Source organism: Rana temporaria, chromosome 7 (genome assembly GCF_905171775.1).
Source record: "Rana temporaria chromosome 7, aRanTem1.1, whole genome shotgun sequence".
In the NCBI taxonomy this organism is placed as follows: domain Eukaryota; kingdom Metazoa; phylum Chordata; class Amphibia; order Anura; family Ranidae; genus Rana; species Rana temporaria.
In genome coordinates, this window is record NC_053495.1 from 186,391,967 (window position 1) to 186,408,802 (window position 16,836).

At 43.8% G+C, this 16,836-nt stretch overlaps 1 protein-coding gene across 1 annotated transcript in view; it reads left to right on the forward strand.

The window, feature by feature from the left end:
• ADGRL4 (adhesion G protein-coupled receptor L4) overlaps nucleotides 1–16,836 on the forward strand; it is a 244,784-nt gene that overhangs the window by 172,263 nt on the left and 55,685 nt on the right. Inside the window, exons 9-11 of the mRNA XM_040360641.1 lie at nucleotides 2,325–2,527; nucleotides 7,910–8,089; nucleotides 12,469–12,672. Of these exons, the coding sequence (XP_040216575.1) occupies nucleotides 2,325–2,527; nucleotides 7,910–8,089; nucleotides 12,469–12,672 (587 nt within the window). The remainder of the gene's footprint in view (nucleotides 1–2,324; nucleotides 2,528–7,909; nucleotides 8,090–12,468; nucleotides 12,673–16,836) is intronic.

Below are 16,836 nucleotides of genomic sequence, written 5' to 3' on the forward strand. Positions count from 1 at the left end.
CAGGGCGAAGAGGACCTGTCACTGGACCAGACTAGAGAAAAGGCTATGGATACACCATTAAAAAAAAGAGCCAGAGGAGGTTTTCCAAAGGGGCTATGGGGAAACCAAATGGGGATGTGTGCTGCCAAATTGGGCTTAACGCAAACCTGAGGGGAGGTGAGGGGGTTCTCACCTCCTAAAGCAGCCTTGATCTATGGGGACATCTAGATGTCTGCTTAAATCCACAAATTATCTTCAGTGCACCCAAGGATCCATAAAATTCAGACAATGTATAGCAGTCCTAGCTTGGGTGGTTGCACTGTGGCTCACCTTCTCATCATCTCATGCCTTCCTATTGCCACCACATAGGATATCTCCATGCTGATCCACGCTTATTGTGAGTTAAGATTAGTGTTAGGTATACAGGGAGGGTTAGTGTTAGGGTTGTGGGTACGGTTAGAATTACAGAAAAGGTTAATATTAGGGATACATGAAGGCTAAGTGTTAGAGTTAGATGGAGATGGCCTTGTACACATGAGCGGAAATTCTGTCGGAAAAAAGTTGGATGGTTTTTCCGACGGAATTACGCTCAAGCTTGGCTTGCATACACACGGTTAAGAACGCGTGACATACAACACTACGATGAGATGAGAAAAAGAAGTTCAATGCACCCGAGCATGCGTCGAATTGGTTTCGAGCATGCATATTTTTTTTTTTTAATTCCATACAGACGAACGGATTTTCTCAAACTTTTGCTGGCAGAAATTCCGACAGCAAAAGTCTGATGGAGCCTACACACAGTCAGAATTTTGGATGAAAAGCTCACATCAGACTTTTTCTCGTGGAAATTCTGCTTGTGTTTATGGGGCATTAGTGTAATGTTTACAGAGAGGGTTATTAAAAGGGTTATAGGGACAGTTGGTTGAGCGTTACAGGCTAGAATAGAGTTGGGTTTACAGGGAGTAGTTAGTGTTGGGTTAGTGTTACGTAGGGTACAGTTTGTTTGTGTAGAGCAGTTTTGCCAACCTACCAGATTAAAATTTACTGACACGACACTCAAAATTTACTGGCACAGCCAAGTTTTTACTGGCAGTTACAAAATTACAGTTTTAAATGCCAATTCCAGTATTTAGGCTACAAAGTAGTACAATATGCATTTAGCAATGTGATTTAAGGTAGATATTAAGGCAAAAAGCATATTTCTTCTTTTATTTTCGATATAGTAAGTAAGTAGCCAAGGGACAGGACTCAGGAGGGCAATACATTAGAATGGGCGATGCATGCATAAAATGGACTCTCACAGTGATACTGACAGCAGTGTGCAGCAGCACAGATGATGCTGACACCTCACCGACATAACACGTCCCCTCCTGCAGGGATGGACTGGCCATTGGGACTACACAGAGTTTCCCGGTGGGCCGGATTCAGTGACAGCGCACTGCTGCCCCCTCCGCTCCTCTGTCTCTCCCTTCCCGCAGCGCTCACCTCCTCTCCCTTCCTGCAGCGCTCACCTGGGGGGAACAGAGAAGCAGGGGGAGGAGCAGGGACGACGACAGAGGAGCATGGGGGAGGGGACAGACAGCTGACTCAACAGCTATGGCCTCACTTCTGCCTAATCTTGTCCCATAAGGGGGAGCACCGAACTGATTCCTTGCCCCAGGTGAAATAATGTCTAGCATCCCCACTGGTACTGCCTATAAGAGTACCAGTACCAGCCGTTCTACTCTAATAAAGTAGAACGGCTAGTGGCTAGTGAAGGGGGAGAGGGGGGTGCGGGAGTTGTCCGGCCACCATGGGAGAGACCTGTCAAAGTGGGCCAGTCTGGATGAAGTCCAGGGCCAAATTTTTGTCCCAGTCCAGCCCAGCCCTCCTGAGTAAGTGACAGTCTCTCTCCATGCCAGCTGGTCCCTTCAGTCCCCTCCAGTATAAACAGGCTTGCCTTAGTCCTGTCCTGCAGACCCACACACAAGGTTCTGGCTGCTCCGCTCTGCTCCCTTGACATCACACAACACGCTCAGACACTGCCTCCACCAGACCCGCATCCCCGCTGGCACCGCCTAAACAAACTGTAGCAGGCACCTGGATGGTCTCAGCAGGCTCCGGACCCAAACTGCATATGCACAGTTCCGAACCAAACGTCAGGCATATTTTTTACTGGCAACCTTTTCCTCTTACTGGCAGGAGAAAAGTGCCCATTTTTTACTGGCTGCCAGAAAAAATACTGGCGGTTGGCAAAACTGGTGTAGAGGGGTCAGTTAGGATTAACTTTATTAAAGTATGGTTAGCGTTTAAAGTCTGGTCTTTTATATTCTGTATCTTTAAAATTTCCCTCTTGTTTTCCCCAGGCACAGTGAGCATTGTGTTCCTGCGATACGACAGCATTGGCGCACTTCTTGCACCTCCAGAAAACCGTGCTCTGGCAGAAGATAATAATTCACTGGAATTTGGTGACCTGGTAAACTCGCCAATTATTGCAGCAGCAATCAATTCGAACCCTCCTACCTTCTACCAACTAGAAAAAGTCACATTCACGCTGAGACATTTAGAAGTAAGTGTCTATTACTGATCATTTTGAGCTGGCGGGGTTCTGTAGCAATCCAGTAGGGGTTTAGTGACTATTGTCACACCCTGACCCTGGGGTCAACTAACTGGAGAGAAGAACAAAGTTTGCATGCCACCACACCCAAGTTTCTTCAAAACTTTGTGATTCCTATTTAATTCAGAAATTAAAAGTGAGATGTCTGTCTTTTTTTTTTATTGGATGGTTGCTATGGAAACTGGACTTAAGAATTTAAAAGTTTGAGTCTAGAAGAGGAAAGCTCTTCATTGACCTCATAGATGGTACAATGAGAGAATGTGCTGGCATTTTCTACATATAAAATAGAATAGATTTGTTTCCAATAGTTTGTCCTTCTGTAACTAGTTATGTTTCATGGTCAAATGTATTATGTGCAAAACTTGAAATCCACGCTTATTAATATGGGATAAAAGCCATGTGCGTGGTCAAGTGTGTTAAGTACAACACTTGAAATGCAGGCATTCTCAATGTGGAAACAAAAGTCATGTGCCAGGTATGACTGCCAACTGCAGGGGTCAGAATCCAGTCTTCAATTATCTACTTTAGGTAAAATGTTAACTCACTGACTTTAGGTTATTTAATACCAAAACGAGCTGCACTAATCCTAAATAAAATAAATAAATAATACATATCAAATTAAATTGATTAAATCAATTAGATGTCATACATACAATGTGAATAGTTATCAAACGTGAATACATATAAAAGAATAAGATGCCACAATAATAAATATATGCATCAGTAGCAAAAAGTACTCCACATATAAATGCAAAATAAGAAACCCTAAGAAGAAATATAATAAAGGCCAGAAAAATTTTCATGTGCATTCTACCCCCAAAGGACATCCACCATTGTGCTTAACCCAAAAAAAAGGATTACTGGAAAAATATAGAATAAATAAATAAATACATAAAATAATAAAGAATAAAACAATAATAAATAATAATAATAATAATAATAATAATGAATGCACAATAATAATTAATAGAAGAAAAGGTGCACCACTCAAAGCACCCATTGCAAAACTTCCCCCTGCAATCCTAAGTACAGATCAGGTGCCGGCATTCCTCCAGACTAACAGCAACAGATCAGAAAACAGAAATTGAAAGCACTACACGTCGGAACCCAGCCTCTATATACGGCTTCAGCTTGAACTCTGCTGGGCTATGCTCCTATGACATGTTTCACCCCGCCTATGGGGCTTAATCATATCTATGATTAGTACCCAGAGGAGGTGTGAAACGTGTCATAGGAGCATACCCCCGCAGAGTTCAGGCTGAAGTCGTATCTTCACCTCTCTATATAGTGGCTGGGTTCCGGTGTGCAACGTTTCCAACTCCTGCTTTTCGACTTCTAAAGATAGAGAATTCACATAGTGCATAAACCAAATATTGCCTCTGGTCAGCAATAATCGTCCCTGATCAACCAACAAGCATCAGCATGGAAGAGATCCAATGGTGCAAGAACCAAATATCAATACTCTCCAAGCCTCGCATCGATGTTATAAAAAGAAAAGACAGCCAAGTGGTCCACATAGTGTCGAATCAACTGGGATCTTTGTTAAAAATGTGTTAAAACCACTCACAATAAATAATAATGAACAGGAGTGTACACAGATTTCCCATTTGGGACTGCATAGACACTCTTCCAGGTACTTCATGTCTTAAAATGTGGTGATGTCATGGTGTTCAACTCCACCATTTTTGTTTCGTCATATCTGACGTAGTCAAGGGCTCGAGCCTAGCGTAGGGTTGCCTCCTCATTCCATTAAACCCTAACACATATAAATTACACAGGTTCTGAGGCAGATAAGGCATCAAGTAAGTTTAATTACCACCTTAATCAGCCACAGAACCTGTGTGATTCATGTGTTCAGGTTTAAAGGGGATGACGTGGCAACCCTAGCATAGCACCTGTTCATTTGTTTTATATCCTCCTTGGGCATTGAAGAGACAGGAAGTCAAGCCACATATCAAGGACTAACCCTGACTTTGGAAAAGGTCTTAAGAGCATTATCTTGTGGCCAAAATATATTAGTGCTATACCCCAATCACAAATTCAGAGCTTTGAAAGGAAGAAAAGCTGCATATCATAAGCCAAACATCACTTTAAAATACACCTTAATGGCACCACATTGTGGCCAAAATATTAGTGCTATACCCCAATTAAAAAATTAAGAGATTTGAAAGGAAGAAAATCTGCTTATCATAAGCCACACCTTGCTTTAAAAGAGACCTTAATAGCACCACAGTGTGGCCAAAAATATTATTGCTATGCCCTAATCATAAATTAATAAAAATGAATTAATATATACAAAAAATATATACATCTCCCAATGCCCATACAAAAGGAAAAAAATAATACTCAAAAATGTCCAGAAAAAATAATATATACAATTTATCATGTATGAAATTCAAAGTCAAATGTAAAAATATGTAAATAATTAGTAATAAATTATTAAATATCCACACTATATACAGAATAAAATCAGCTACAAATGAAAAAAATATACTAACATGTCCCAAAAATACTTGATAATATAATGTTATAAGTAATATTGCTAATTGTTAACACAAACAAACTTGGGGACAGATTCACAGAAGAAATACGCCGGAGTATCTACTGATACTCCGGCGTATTTTCAAATTTGCCGCGTTGTACCTTTAGTTTGAATCCTCAAACCAAGATACGACGGCTTTTGGCTTCGATCCGTCAGGCGTACGGCTTCGTAAGCCTTCGGATCGTAGGTGTAATACTTTGGCACCCGCTGGGTGGAGTTTGCGTCATTTTCCGCGTCGGGTATGCTAATTAGTTGTTTACGGCGATTCACGAAGGTACGCACGGCCGTCGCATTCTCTTACGTCGTCGCTAGTCGGCTTTTCCCGGCGTATAGTTAAAGCTGCTATTTCTTGGCCTATCTTAAGACTTGCCATGTTAAAGTATGGCCGTCGTTCCCGCGTCAAATTTTTTTATTTTTTTTGCGTAAGTAGTCCGTGAATAGGAAAGGACGGAACTCACGTCGACATTCAAAAAATTACGTCGGTGCGACGTCATTTCGCGCAAAGCACGGCGGGAAATTTCAAAACGGAGCATGCGCAGTACGTTCGGCGCGGGAACGCGTCTAATTTAAATGATCCACGCCCCATTTGAATTAGGCGGGCTTTCGCCGGAGGAATTTACGCTACGCTGCCGCAACTTTACAGGCACTTGCCCGTAAAACTTGCGGCGGTGTAACGTAAATGCGATACGTTACGCCGCCGCTATTCTACCTGAATCTGGCCCCTGATGTCTAATGTGGGGAGAAGGATTTCTAATTATTATTATTAAATGCATTCACGTCCCATTCAATGTTCACGCCATATGGGGAAAACACCTGCAGGTCATAAATTCATTTGCTTTTTAGCTTGAATATCTCCATCCTCACTGTATCACCCCTCCAATGGGACATGTACTTATCTATTCCCAAAAGCTTGTAGGTTATTGCACTTTGTTCAGTGTCACTGGTCTTTGCATTTTTTTATTGTGTGAGAATGGTGGTAGAATTCTTAGGACAATAGGCAACATAAAACCCAACCCAAATAAATACTTTTATATGATACACAATGCAGTTAATGTTTTGCATCTTCTTTCAAGTTAAACTCCAGACTAGGGATGAGCTGACTGTTCAGGCCAAACCCAAGTTCAGGCCAAATTTTTCTTGTTCAGAGGTTCGACAGATTAAATTAGTGTTTGACCAAGATGAACCTCTGGCAGTAGCAAGAACTGATACATTTTTCAGCAGTATTACTGCAAAGTCCCATACACACATAGGGATCAATTCAGAGAGAAATGCCTATCTTTAGGCGGGCGTAGCGTATCTCATATACGCTACGCCGCCGTAACTTTGACAGGCAAGTCCCGTATTCAGAAAGAATTTGCGCCCAAAGTTACGGCGGCGTAGCGTATATGGGCCGGCGTAAGCCCGCCTAATTCAAAATAGGCTGGTAGGGGGCGTGTTGTATGCTAATTGTGACCCTACGTATTTGACACTTCTAATGAACGGTGCATGCGCCGTCCGTGAAAGTATGCCAGTGCGCATGCTCCAAATTACGCCGCAAATAGTCAATGCTTTTGACGTGAACGTAACTTACGCACAGCCCTATTCGCGTACGACTTACGCAAACAACGTAAACGACAGAAAATTCGACGCTGTCCCGACGTCCATACTTAACATTGGCTACGCCTCATATAGCAGGGGTGACTTTATGCCGAAAAAAGTCCTACGTAAACGACGTAAATCAATGCACCGGGTGGACGGACGTTTCTAAATTGGCGTATCTAGCTCATTTGCATATTCTACGCGGAAATCAGCGGAAGCGGCACCTAGCGAACAACGGAGACTTACTCCTTTCTGAATCTGGCCCATAGCATTTAGCCCAAGGGTATGTTGCTCTGGTGTTTAGATGCTAGTGGAGGGCACAGGTGCACCATTCAGCTTTGTTTCAATCAGCCTATGATTCTGATGGCCTCTCCGCAAGACATCTGCATTCAGTTTATTCATCCCTAGATGCATACTTCCCTATGCATTAGCACAGGTAGATGCACCGTCCAGACCCATCCAGCCACAGCAGCTGTCAGCCTTTAATAGAGGGGCTGGACAGTGCACCCTTGTCCTCTGTCTGCAGATAAATGCCAGAGTCCCATGCACTGGGGCTAAACTCCCAGTGTGTATGAGGCCTTAATATGACGGCTTCCTGTCTGGCTGATTGTTAGGAAGCCAGCAGTTTCCAAGGGGCCAAGGATAAGGGTCTGGTTTGTATTCTTAGGAGGAACGACACATCATTTTTTGGCATGGAGTTCCCCATTAACATCTATACCAGACCCTCATCTAGAAGTAAGCAGTAGGGAACTGTCGTTTACCAGATTTGTAAATTTTGGTTTTGCAGTAGTTTGTACACTTCATAAGTTTGCTCCACTTCACAGGCAGGTTCAGGACATCATAGGTTATTTTAATAGCGCAAACATAAATGCACTTAAAGGGAAAAAAAATCACAGACATATCTGTCGTGTAGGGGGTCCCAACAATCTGGTTTTCCCAGCGTATGGTGGTGTTTTATCCTGGGGTGGGGGGGGGGCTACTATTGAAAGTTTTTTTAACTTAATGCAGAGAATGCATTAAGATAAAAAAAATTACCTTTAAAACTACTTTAAACATTATTAAAGCTGCTGCTCCCTACCAAGCAAAATTCTATAAAAGTTTTTTTTTTCTTTGGTACATGCTCTCCAATGTAGTGTTTACCTCGCAATGTAATTTGTTTGACAGTTTCAGGTTTGAACATTTTAATCTATAATCTTAAAAATAACTCTTTACAGCTATCCATGGAGCCTGAAACCTCAAAATGTGCATTTTGGAAATACCGCGTGGAAACTCTTCAGGGGGAATGGTCTACTGAAGGTTGTGAAGTAGACTACGCCAATGTTAGCCACACATCATGCAAGTGTAACCATCTTACTCATTTTGCTATACTGATGACATCATCTAGTCATAACCAAGTAAGTGAAAGGGGGTCTACCATCAGGGCAGAGATGTTAACTTTCTACATCCTATCTATATTCTTGGCAAAGTGGAATTATGAAAATGTCTAACCAATGGGCAACACAGTACCGTTATAGTTAGCACTTGGACTTTGCAATGTTGGGCTCAAGTTCCGATAGGGTAAAAAAAATACCTAAAACTTAAATTGTGGGAAGATATTAAAAAGCACTGTTTCATCCAGGTACAGTTTGTACCAATTTGAGCAATTTTTACATCAAATTGTAGAAGAACTTGTATCAATCTTACATTAGCCCCCTCTAATATCCTGCACAACTGATGAAGGGGGATGTGGCACCAGGCTAAAAAATTATGGATAATCCAACATTTTAAAGAGTGGGATCTTTTAATGAGGTTCTCATCCTTTTGAAGATATGTTCTCTCACTTTCTCTTCTGTCTTCAAAACAGAAAATGAAAGGAAAATCTCCCCAATGCAATCCTGGCAACAACAAAAAAATCTTAACCCTTAAGTCAAAGTGCTGGGTCAACACAAACAGTACATTTGACAATCTCAGAAGAAGAAAAGGGCTAAGACATGCATGATCAGGGCCGGATTCCAGACAAAGCCAACAAGGCCAGGCCTTGGGGCGGCAGTGGGTGCAGGGGCGGCACTGCGGCTGAGAGGAGAGGACACTTTCACTTTCATATCAGGAGTTCCCCCCCGTCATGCGGATGGTGAGAGGAGAAAAAACAGAGGGAAGAGGAGGCGAGATAGTTCTTGGCAGCAGCAACCCCCCTCCCGGTTCTCAATGTCATTTTGTCATTTTCGGCAGCAGCACCTCCCAATGCTCAATGTCATTTTTGGAAGCAACACCCCCCCCCCCCCCCGCTTTTCAGTGTCCTGACGAAAAAGTCCCCCCCGTACTGCGCAGGCGGAGGCGGGATTGAAGGACCCGGCCTTGGGGCGGCAAATGGAGTAAATCCGGGCCTGTGCATGATGCAAGTAGGGAGGGGGCTGTGCCAGAGAATTGACACTTTTGGAGAATTAAAATGTTCTATCAAGTTCAAAGGCACATTGCAAATGAATAAAGAAACATTTATGTAAAGGAAAAACACTGCAAATGAAGCAAAATACTTGATTTTTCTTTTCTTTTATCTGCATTTTAAGCAGCTGGCAGGGTCCCTTTAAGTCTTTGTAAAGGTATGTTCATACATTTAATGAGCAGGATTATCAGGATAGGTGGAGGGTGTTTTTAGAGAATGGTTCCGCTTTTTTCATATACAAAACATCATTTTTATGTTTGACATTAAAAATACCTTTTTCATTAAAATATATGTCTGCTTGTAGTGGAATACTAAAGGTAATCTTGGGTCCTAGGTGCGTAATGCTTTCCCACTGAGATTCTGCACAATACCCTATTCAACGAGCATACAAAGTACATGTACAGTACACACATATAAACATAAAAAGGTATTTTGAAACAAGAACATCAACACATGAAAGATGAATTTACAGTTCTTGTAAGGTTCATAGAAGGCAAGTGATATCAGCTCAGGCCTCATCTGACTCTGTGTACCGAGCTTTAAATAAATAATGGTTCCTCAAGTTTTCTAATTATCGATCAGGTAAAACCCAATCACAGACTTCATATTATTTTCTCATTGCTTTCAGGAGAGAATTACTTTGTGCTTAATGGATAACTCGGCAGAGAAAATGAGTTTTAATCTGCCCTTGGTCTTGCTCATGCTCACCATCCCCATATTGCATCTTTTCCAATTTTACATCAACCTGCTTATCCATTTACTAGCTCATAGAGACTAATAAGAAGTACCGTAGTACATATTATTATTATTTTTGTTGTTGTTACCATTAATAGTAGTAGTATTGTTGTTATTATTATTTATATTATTAAAGGGGTTGTAAAGGTACAATTTTTTTCCCTAATCCCCTGTACACACGATCGGTCAAACCGATCTGATGGACCGTTTTCATCGGTTAACCGTTGAAGCTGACTGATGGTCCGTCGCGCCTACACACCATCGGTTAAAAAAAACCGATTGTGTCAGAATGCGGTGACGTAAAAACACAACGACGTGCTGAAAAAAAGTTCAATGCTTCCAAGCATGCGTCGACTTGATTCTGAGAATGCGTGGATTTTTAACCGATGGACGTGCCTACAAACAATCGTTTTTTTCTATCGGTTAGGTTAAATTTAATACAATATTGCTTTTTTTTAACCTATGGATAAATAACCGATGGGGCCCACACACGATCAGTTTGGTCCGATGAAAACGGTCCATCAGACCGTTCTCATCGGTTTGACCGATCGTGTGTACGCGGCATTAGAGTTGGTTCACACAGGGGCAACACGACTTCCAGCACGACTTTGGGAGGCAACTTGGGCACGACTTGAGTATGAATCATCAGACAACTTACAACGCAACTTCAAGTTGCCTCCTGGACAGTACAAGGCAAATTCAAGTCGCCTCCAGGACAGGAGGCTTTCCAGTGGCCAATCAAATAACAATCAGCTCTGTGGGAGGGAGGCGTTTGCCTGAGAAATGTATGTTATCTTCCTGTATTGTTGCTTCAGTTAAAGCGGGAGTTCACCCATTTATTTATGTTTTGCCCTTTTTCCCTTAGATTCCTGCTCGTTTGGTCTAGGGGAATCGGCTATTTGTTTTAAAATATGAGCAGTACTTACCCGTTTTCGAGATGCATCTTCTTCCGACGCTTCCGGGTATGGGTCTTCGGGAGCGGGCGTTCCTTCTTGATTGACAGTCTTCCGAGAGGCTTCCGACGGTCGCATCCATCGCGTCACTCGTAGCCGAAAGAAGCCGAACGTCGGTGCGGCTCTATACTGCGCCTGCGCACCGACGTTCGGCTTCTTTCGGTAAATCGTGACGCGATGGATGCGACCGTCGGAAGCCTCTCGGAAGACTGTCAATCAAGAAGGAACGCCCATTCCCGCAGCCCATACCCGGAAGCGACGGAGAAGATGCATCTCGTAAACGGGTAAGTACGGATCATATTTTAAAACAACTAGCCGATTCCCCTAGACAAAACGAGCATTAATCTAAGGGGAAAATGTGCTCTCTAAGGGTTAACCTCCGCTTTAAGACAGTGATCAGACTTCTGAGGCAACTTCCATTGAAATCAATGGATACAAGTTGCCTACAAGTCGGATTGAAGTAGTACAGGAACCTTTTCTGACGTCGGAGCGATTTCAGTAGTGTACATTAAGATGGGGCAGCACAGTGGTGTAGTGAGTAGCACTTTCGCCTAGCAGCAAAAGGGTCGCTGGTTCGAATCCCGACCACGACACCATCTGCATGGAGTTTGCATGTTCTCCCTGTGCCTGCATGGGTTTCCTCCCACACTTCAAAGACATGCTGGTAGGTAAATTGGATCTTGTCCAAATTGGCCCTAGTATATATATATGTATGACTGTGTGTCCCAAGCGTGTCGAGATCCTACGGGGTAAAATGACTGCACCAGCCAAGCAGACACTGGCTGGAAAAAGCGCCTAGTGACGATTCAGTTTGCATGTGTAGCGCTATACAAGTCATTCATGGCTCCGTTCACTTCCATTAATTTTCTCAACCGCGCGAATTGGGACGACTTGGGGAGACTTCAAGTCGGATCCCAGGTCGCCCCTGTGTGAATCGGCTCTAAATAGCTTCCTTTACCTTAGTGCAGTCCTCCTTCACTTACCTCATCCTTCCATTTTGCTTTTAAATGTCCTTATTTCTTCTGAGAAATCCTCACTTCCTGTTCTTCTGTCTGTAACTCCACACAGTAATGCAAGGCTTTCTCCCTGGTGTGGAGTGTCATGCTCGCCCCCTCCCTTGGACTACTACTCGCAAAAAAATGGCCTGGTCAGGAAGGGGGGGGGGGGTAAATCTTCCCGAGGTCAAGTTAATACCATAAATAATGACATGTTATTCGATTTTTACTCCAGGAGTATATAACGAATTTGGCAATTCTAGAGAAATGCTTAAATAATTCATTACAATGTAACTAAACTCATTTGATTTTAGTCAACTAAAATGTGCTGGAAATTTTAGTTGACTAAAAAAAGGACTAAAACTAAATCAATTCAGAAAACTAAAATACGACTAAAACTAAAATGGCATTTTAGTCAAAGGGCTATGAATTAGGTCTGATTCACACTTATGTATTTTTAGTGCTTTTGGCATTTTGCAGATTTATAACTACAGTACATTTAACATGGTTTCCTATGGAACACGTTCTGTAGTGCAAAGATGCAAAAAGCACTAAAAACACATAGACGTGAATCAGGCCTTAAACTAAATCAAAATTTGACATCAAAATGAACACTGACATGCTGTGACCATTGCCTCCTGATGTTTATGGGCTGTGTTTGCTTCCTTCAGGTGTCCATTCATCACAGTGTCCTGACCAGGATCACTCAGCTGGGGATCATCATCTCCCTGATCTGTCTCTCCATGTGTATCTTCACATTCTTCTTCTTTAGTGAAATCCAGAGCACCAGGACAACCATTCATAAAAATCTCTGCTGTGCTTTATTCCTGGCGGAGCTGCTTTTCCTCGTCGGTATCAATATGACCAAAAATCAGGTGGGTAATGTTTTTGAGAGTTTAATAAAGCCAAAATCACATGGTGAGAATGAGGTACAATCTATTCAAAATAGAAATCACTTTCACAGCAGGTGGATGAGCTTCACTGCAGTGGCAGCTGGTGCTCATAATTTTTGGGAGGCACAAACTAACCCATCAATTGCAGCCTCACTGTGCCCATCAATTGCAGCCACTGTGCCCATCAATTGCAGCCTCACTGTGCCATCAATTGCAGCCACTGTTCCCATCAATTGCAGCCACTGTGCCCATCAATTGCAGCCACTGTGCCCATCAACTGCAGCCACTGTGCCCATCAAATGCAGCCACTGTGCCATTAATTGCAGCCACTGTGCCCATCAAATGCTGCCACTGTGCCCATCAATTGCAGCCACTGTGCCCATCAATTGCAGCCACTGTACCCATTAATTGCAGCCACTGTGTCCATCAAATGCAGCCACTGTGCCCATCAAATGCAGCCACTGTGCCCATCAAATGCAGCCACTGTGCCATTAATTTCAGCCACTGTGCCCATCAAATGCTGCCACTGTGCCCATCAATTGCAGCCACTGTGCCCATCAATTGCAGCCACTGTACCCATTAATTGCAGCCACTGTGTCCATCAAATGCAGCCACTGTGCCCATCAAATGCAGCAACTGTGCCCATCAAATGCAGCCACTGTGCCATTAATTGCAGCCACTGTGCCCTTTAAATGCCGTCACTGTGCCCATCAATTGCAACCAATATTCCCATTAAATGCCGCCACTGTGCTCATCAAATGCAGCCACTGTGCCCATCAATTGCAGCCACTGTTTCCATCAAATGCAGCCACTGTGCCCATCAATTGCAGCCACTGTGCCCATCAATTTCAGCCACTGTGCCCATCAAACGCAGCCACTGTGCCCATCAATTGCAGCCACTGTGCTTATCACATGCAGCCACTGTGCCCATCAAATGCAGCCACTTTGACCCCCTCCCTCTGGCGGCATTTAACCAGCCCAGTGCCCGTCACCCCTGCCCGCTGTCTAACCAGCACTTACCCCTTCTTGGTGGAGGGACAGGCAGCAGCTCCTGTGTCCTCCATGTTTCCGCCATGCTTTTCCTCCTGCTAGGCTTCCAAGAGGAGTGCCTGTCCTTTCAGCCAATCATGTGATGGGTATCAGACCCTCGCTTCCTGATTGGCGGAGAGACAGTTTAGTGTTAGAAAAGTGCATATTCATTTGGGGTGCTGGGGTGTGCTGCAGGGTCTGTTTATGCTGACTGCTAGGGGGATCTATTGTCACTGGAGGGGATTTATTTTTGCAGGCGGGAGTCTGTTGTTGCTGGCAAGGGAATTACTGTTGCTGGAGGTGGGTCTTATGTTGCTGAGGGGTCAGTTGTTGCTAGGATGGATCTACTGTTGAGGGAGGGGCTTAGTGTTTCTGGCTGCTGGAAGATCTGTTGTTTCTGCAGGGAGTCTATTTTTGCCTAGGGGTTGGTGGTAATTTCTGTAGGTGGTCCATTGTTGCTGGGGGTCTATCGAAGTTTTCTGCGAGGATATCTGTTGTTTCTGCAGGGGGTCTAATGTTGCTGGGGAGGGGGGTATTTTGTTGTGGTGGTTCATTGTTGCTGGGGAGATCTATTGTTGCTGGCTGCAGGGGATTTACCACTTTTCTTGCTATAATCAACCACTTAAGGACCGAGCCTCTTGAGATTTGGTGTTTACAAGTTAAAATCATTTTTTTCCCCTAGAAAATGACTTAGAACCCCCAAACGTTATATATTTTTTTCAGACACCCTAGAGAATAAAATGGCGGCTGTTGCAATACTTTATGTCAGACTTTTTTTAATTAAAAAATAAGACAACAGTAAAGTTAGGCCAATTGATAATGTTACGTCAAGTAAATTGATACCCATCATGTCATGCTACAAAATTGCGCCCGCTCGTGGAATGGCGATAAACTTTTACCCTTAAAAATCTCCATAGGCGACTTTTAAGGGCTTTTTAGGGCTAGAATTATTGCTCTCTAACGATCTCAGCGATACCTCACATGTGTGGTTTGAACATTGTTTTCATATGTGAGCGCAACTTACGTATGAGTTCGCTTCTGCACACGAGCTTGGCAGGTCGGGCATTTTACTTTTATTCCCATTACAAGGAATGTAAACATCCCTTGTAATAGAAGACCTCAGATCTCATATTCACACTAAAATGCAATAAAAAAAAATTCAATGTCTTTTTTTTTTTAAAACAAAAACAAAAAAAAAATCACAAAAAAAGGATTGGGCGGATGTGACGTCACTTCCGCGATCCAATGGTGTGGAGCCTAGAGGGGACCATCTTTCCCTCACTTGACATCTAGCTTATGAGGGAAGAGGACAAGATCGTCTCAGCCGCTACCGATGGCTCTGGTAAGCGGCGGAGATGACCAGAGCACGGTGGGAGGGGGGCCTCTCCCGACCCAGATAAAAGTGAGACCACTTTTATCTGAAAGCAGTAAGTGGTTAACAAGTTCTGTAAAAATTAGTTAGTACCACAAATGTTACTGTATTCTCTAAAAGGGGTGGTCTTGGGAGGTGGGTAGGGGGTGGAACCAAGGAACGGTGCTTAGAGGTGGGTTGGGAATGGAACGGTGCTCAGAGGTGGGTAGGGAATGTATCCAAGGAATGGTGCTTGGAGGTGGGTAGGGGGTGGAACCAAGGAACGGTGCTCGGAGGTGGTTAGGGGGTGGAACCAAGGAACGGTGCTTGGGGGTGGGTAGGGGATGGAACCAAGGAACGGTGCTCAGAGTTGGGTAGGGGTGGAACCAAGGAACAGTGTTTGGAGGTGGGTAGGGTGTGGAACCAAGGAACGGTGATCGGGGGTGGGTAGGGGGTGGAACCAAGGAATGGTACTCGGAGGTGGGTAGGGGGTGGAACCAAGGAATGGTAATCGGAGGTGGGTAGGGGGTGGAACCAAGGAATGGTGCTCGGAGGTGGGTAGGGGGTGGAAACAAAAGAATGGTGCTCGGAGGTGGGTAGGGGTGGAAACAAAAGAATGGTGCTCGGAGGTGGGTAGGGGGTGGAACCAAGGAACTGTGCTTGGAGGTGGGTAGGGAATGGACCCAAGGAACGGTGTTTAGAGGTGGGTGGGGAATGGAACTAAGGAACGGTCTTCGGAGGTGGGTAGGGGGTGGAACCAAGGAACGGTGCTCGGAGGTGGGTAGGGAATGGACCCGAGGGACGGTGATCAGAGGTGGGTGGGGAATTGAACTAAGGAACGGTGCTCAGAGGTGGGTAGGAGGTGGAACCAAGGAACGGTGCACGGAGGTGGGTATGGGGTAGATCCAAGGAACGGTGCTTGGAGGTGGGTAGGGGATGGAACCAAAGAACGGTGCTCAGAGGTGTAACCAAGGAACGGTGCTCAGAGGTGGGTAGGGGGTAGAACCAAGGAACAGTCCTTGGAGGCGGGTAGGGGGAGGAGACAAGTGGTGACTTGGAAAGGGGGAGCTTCTATACCTATTCTCTGAGAAAAGCCCAGCCGAAAACTGAACGGCATATTCAATATGTCTTACTAATGCTTTGTACCCAACACAGGTTTCCTGTAAAACTTTTGTTAAAAAAAAGGAGAAATAGGCTGAGCCAATAATGAGCTGAGCAATGAGTCCTCAGCATATAGTGCTTTACTACCATACAAAGAACCTCCTTCCTATTTCTCATTCGCCATCATTACATTGCCATTGTGAAATAACTTCAGATTGTTGTCTTGCTGACTAAAGTCATAATGCAGAAAGCAATAACTTTTCCTAGCATGTATATTTGTATTTAAAGAAGCTTCTGTCAGGGGAAATCAATTCCTCTGTGTGACACTGAATGCTCAGGAAGCGACGCACACCGGAATAATTGCTTTTATTTTATTGTTTAAATATTGGGAGGTGGTAATATTCACTAGGCACAAGATGGCAATAAGTAATGTTTATTCCCCCTTGAGGGACTCTCATTGAGCTTCTCTATAGCTTTCCTTATATCTCACATTTCTGTAGAAACTTCCATGTAATGTTTGGAGTTTTGCCGTGCAGCAGACACTAACCAAGACTCTTTGAAAAGTTCAGTTTGAGTTTATGGAAGTTGTAAAGCAAATGTCTTCTTTTTCCCTAAAGATTCACAGCTGAGTATTTTTTCTCTTTTCTAGGGAACAATACATTTTG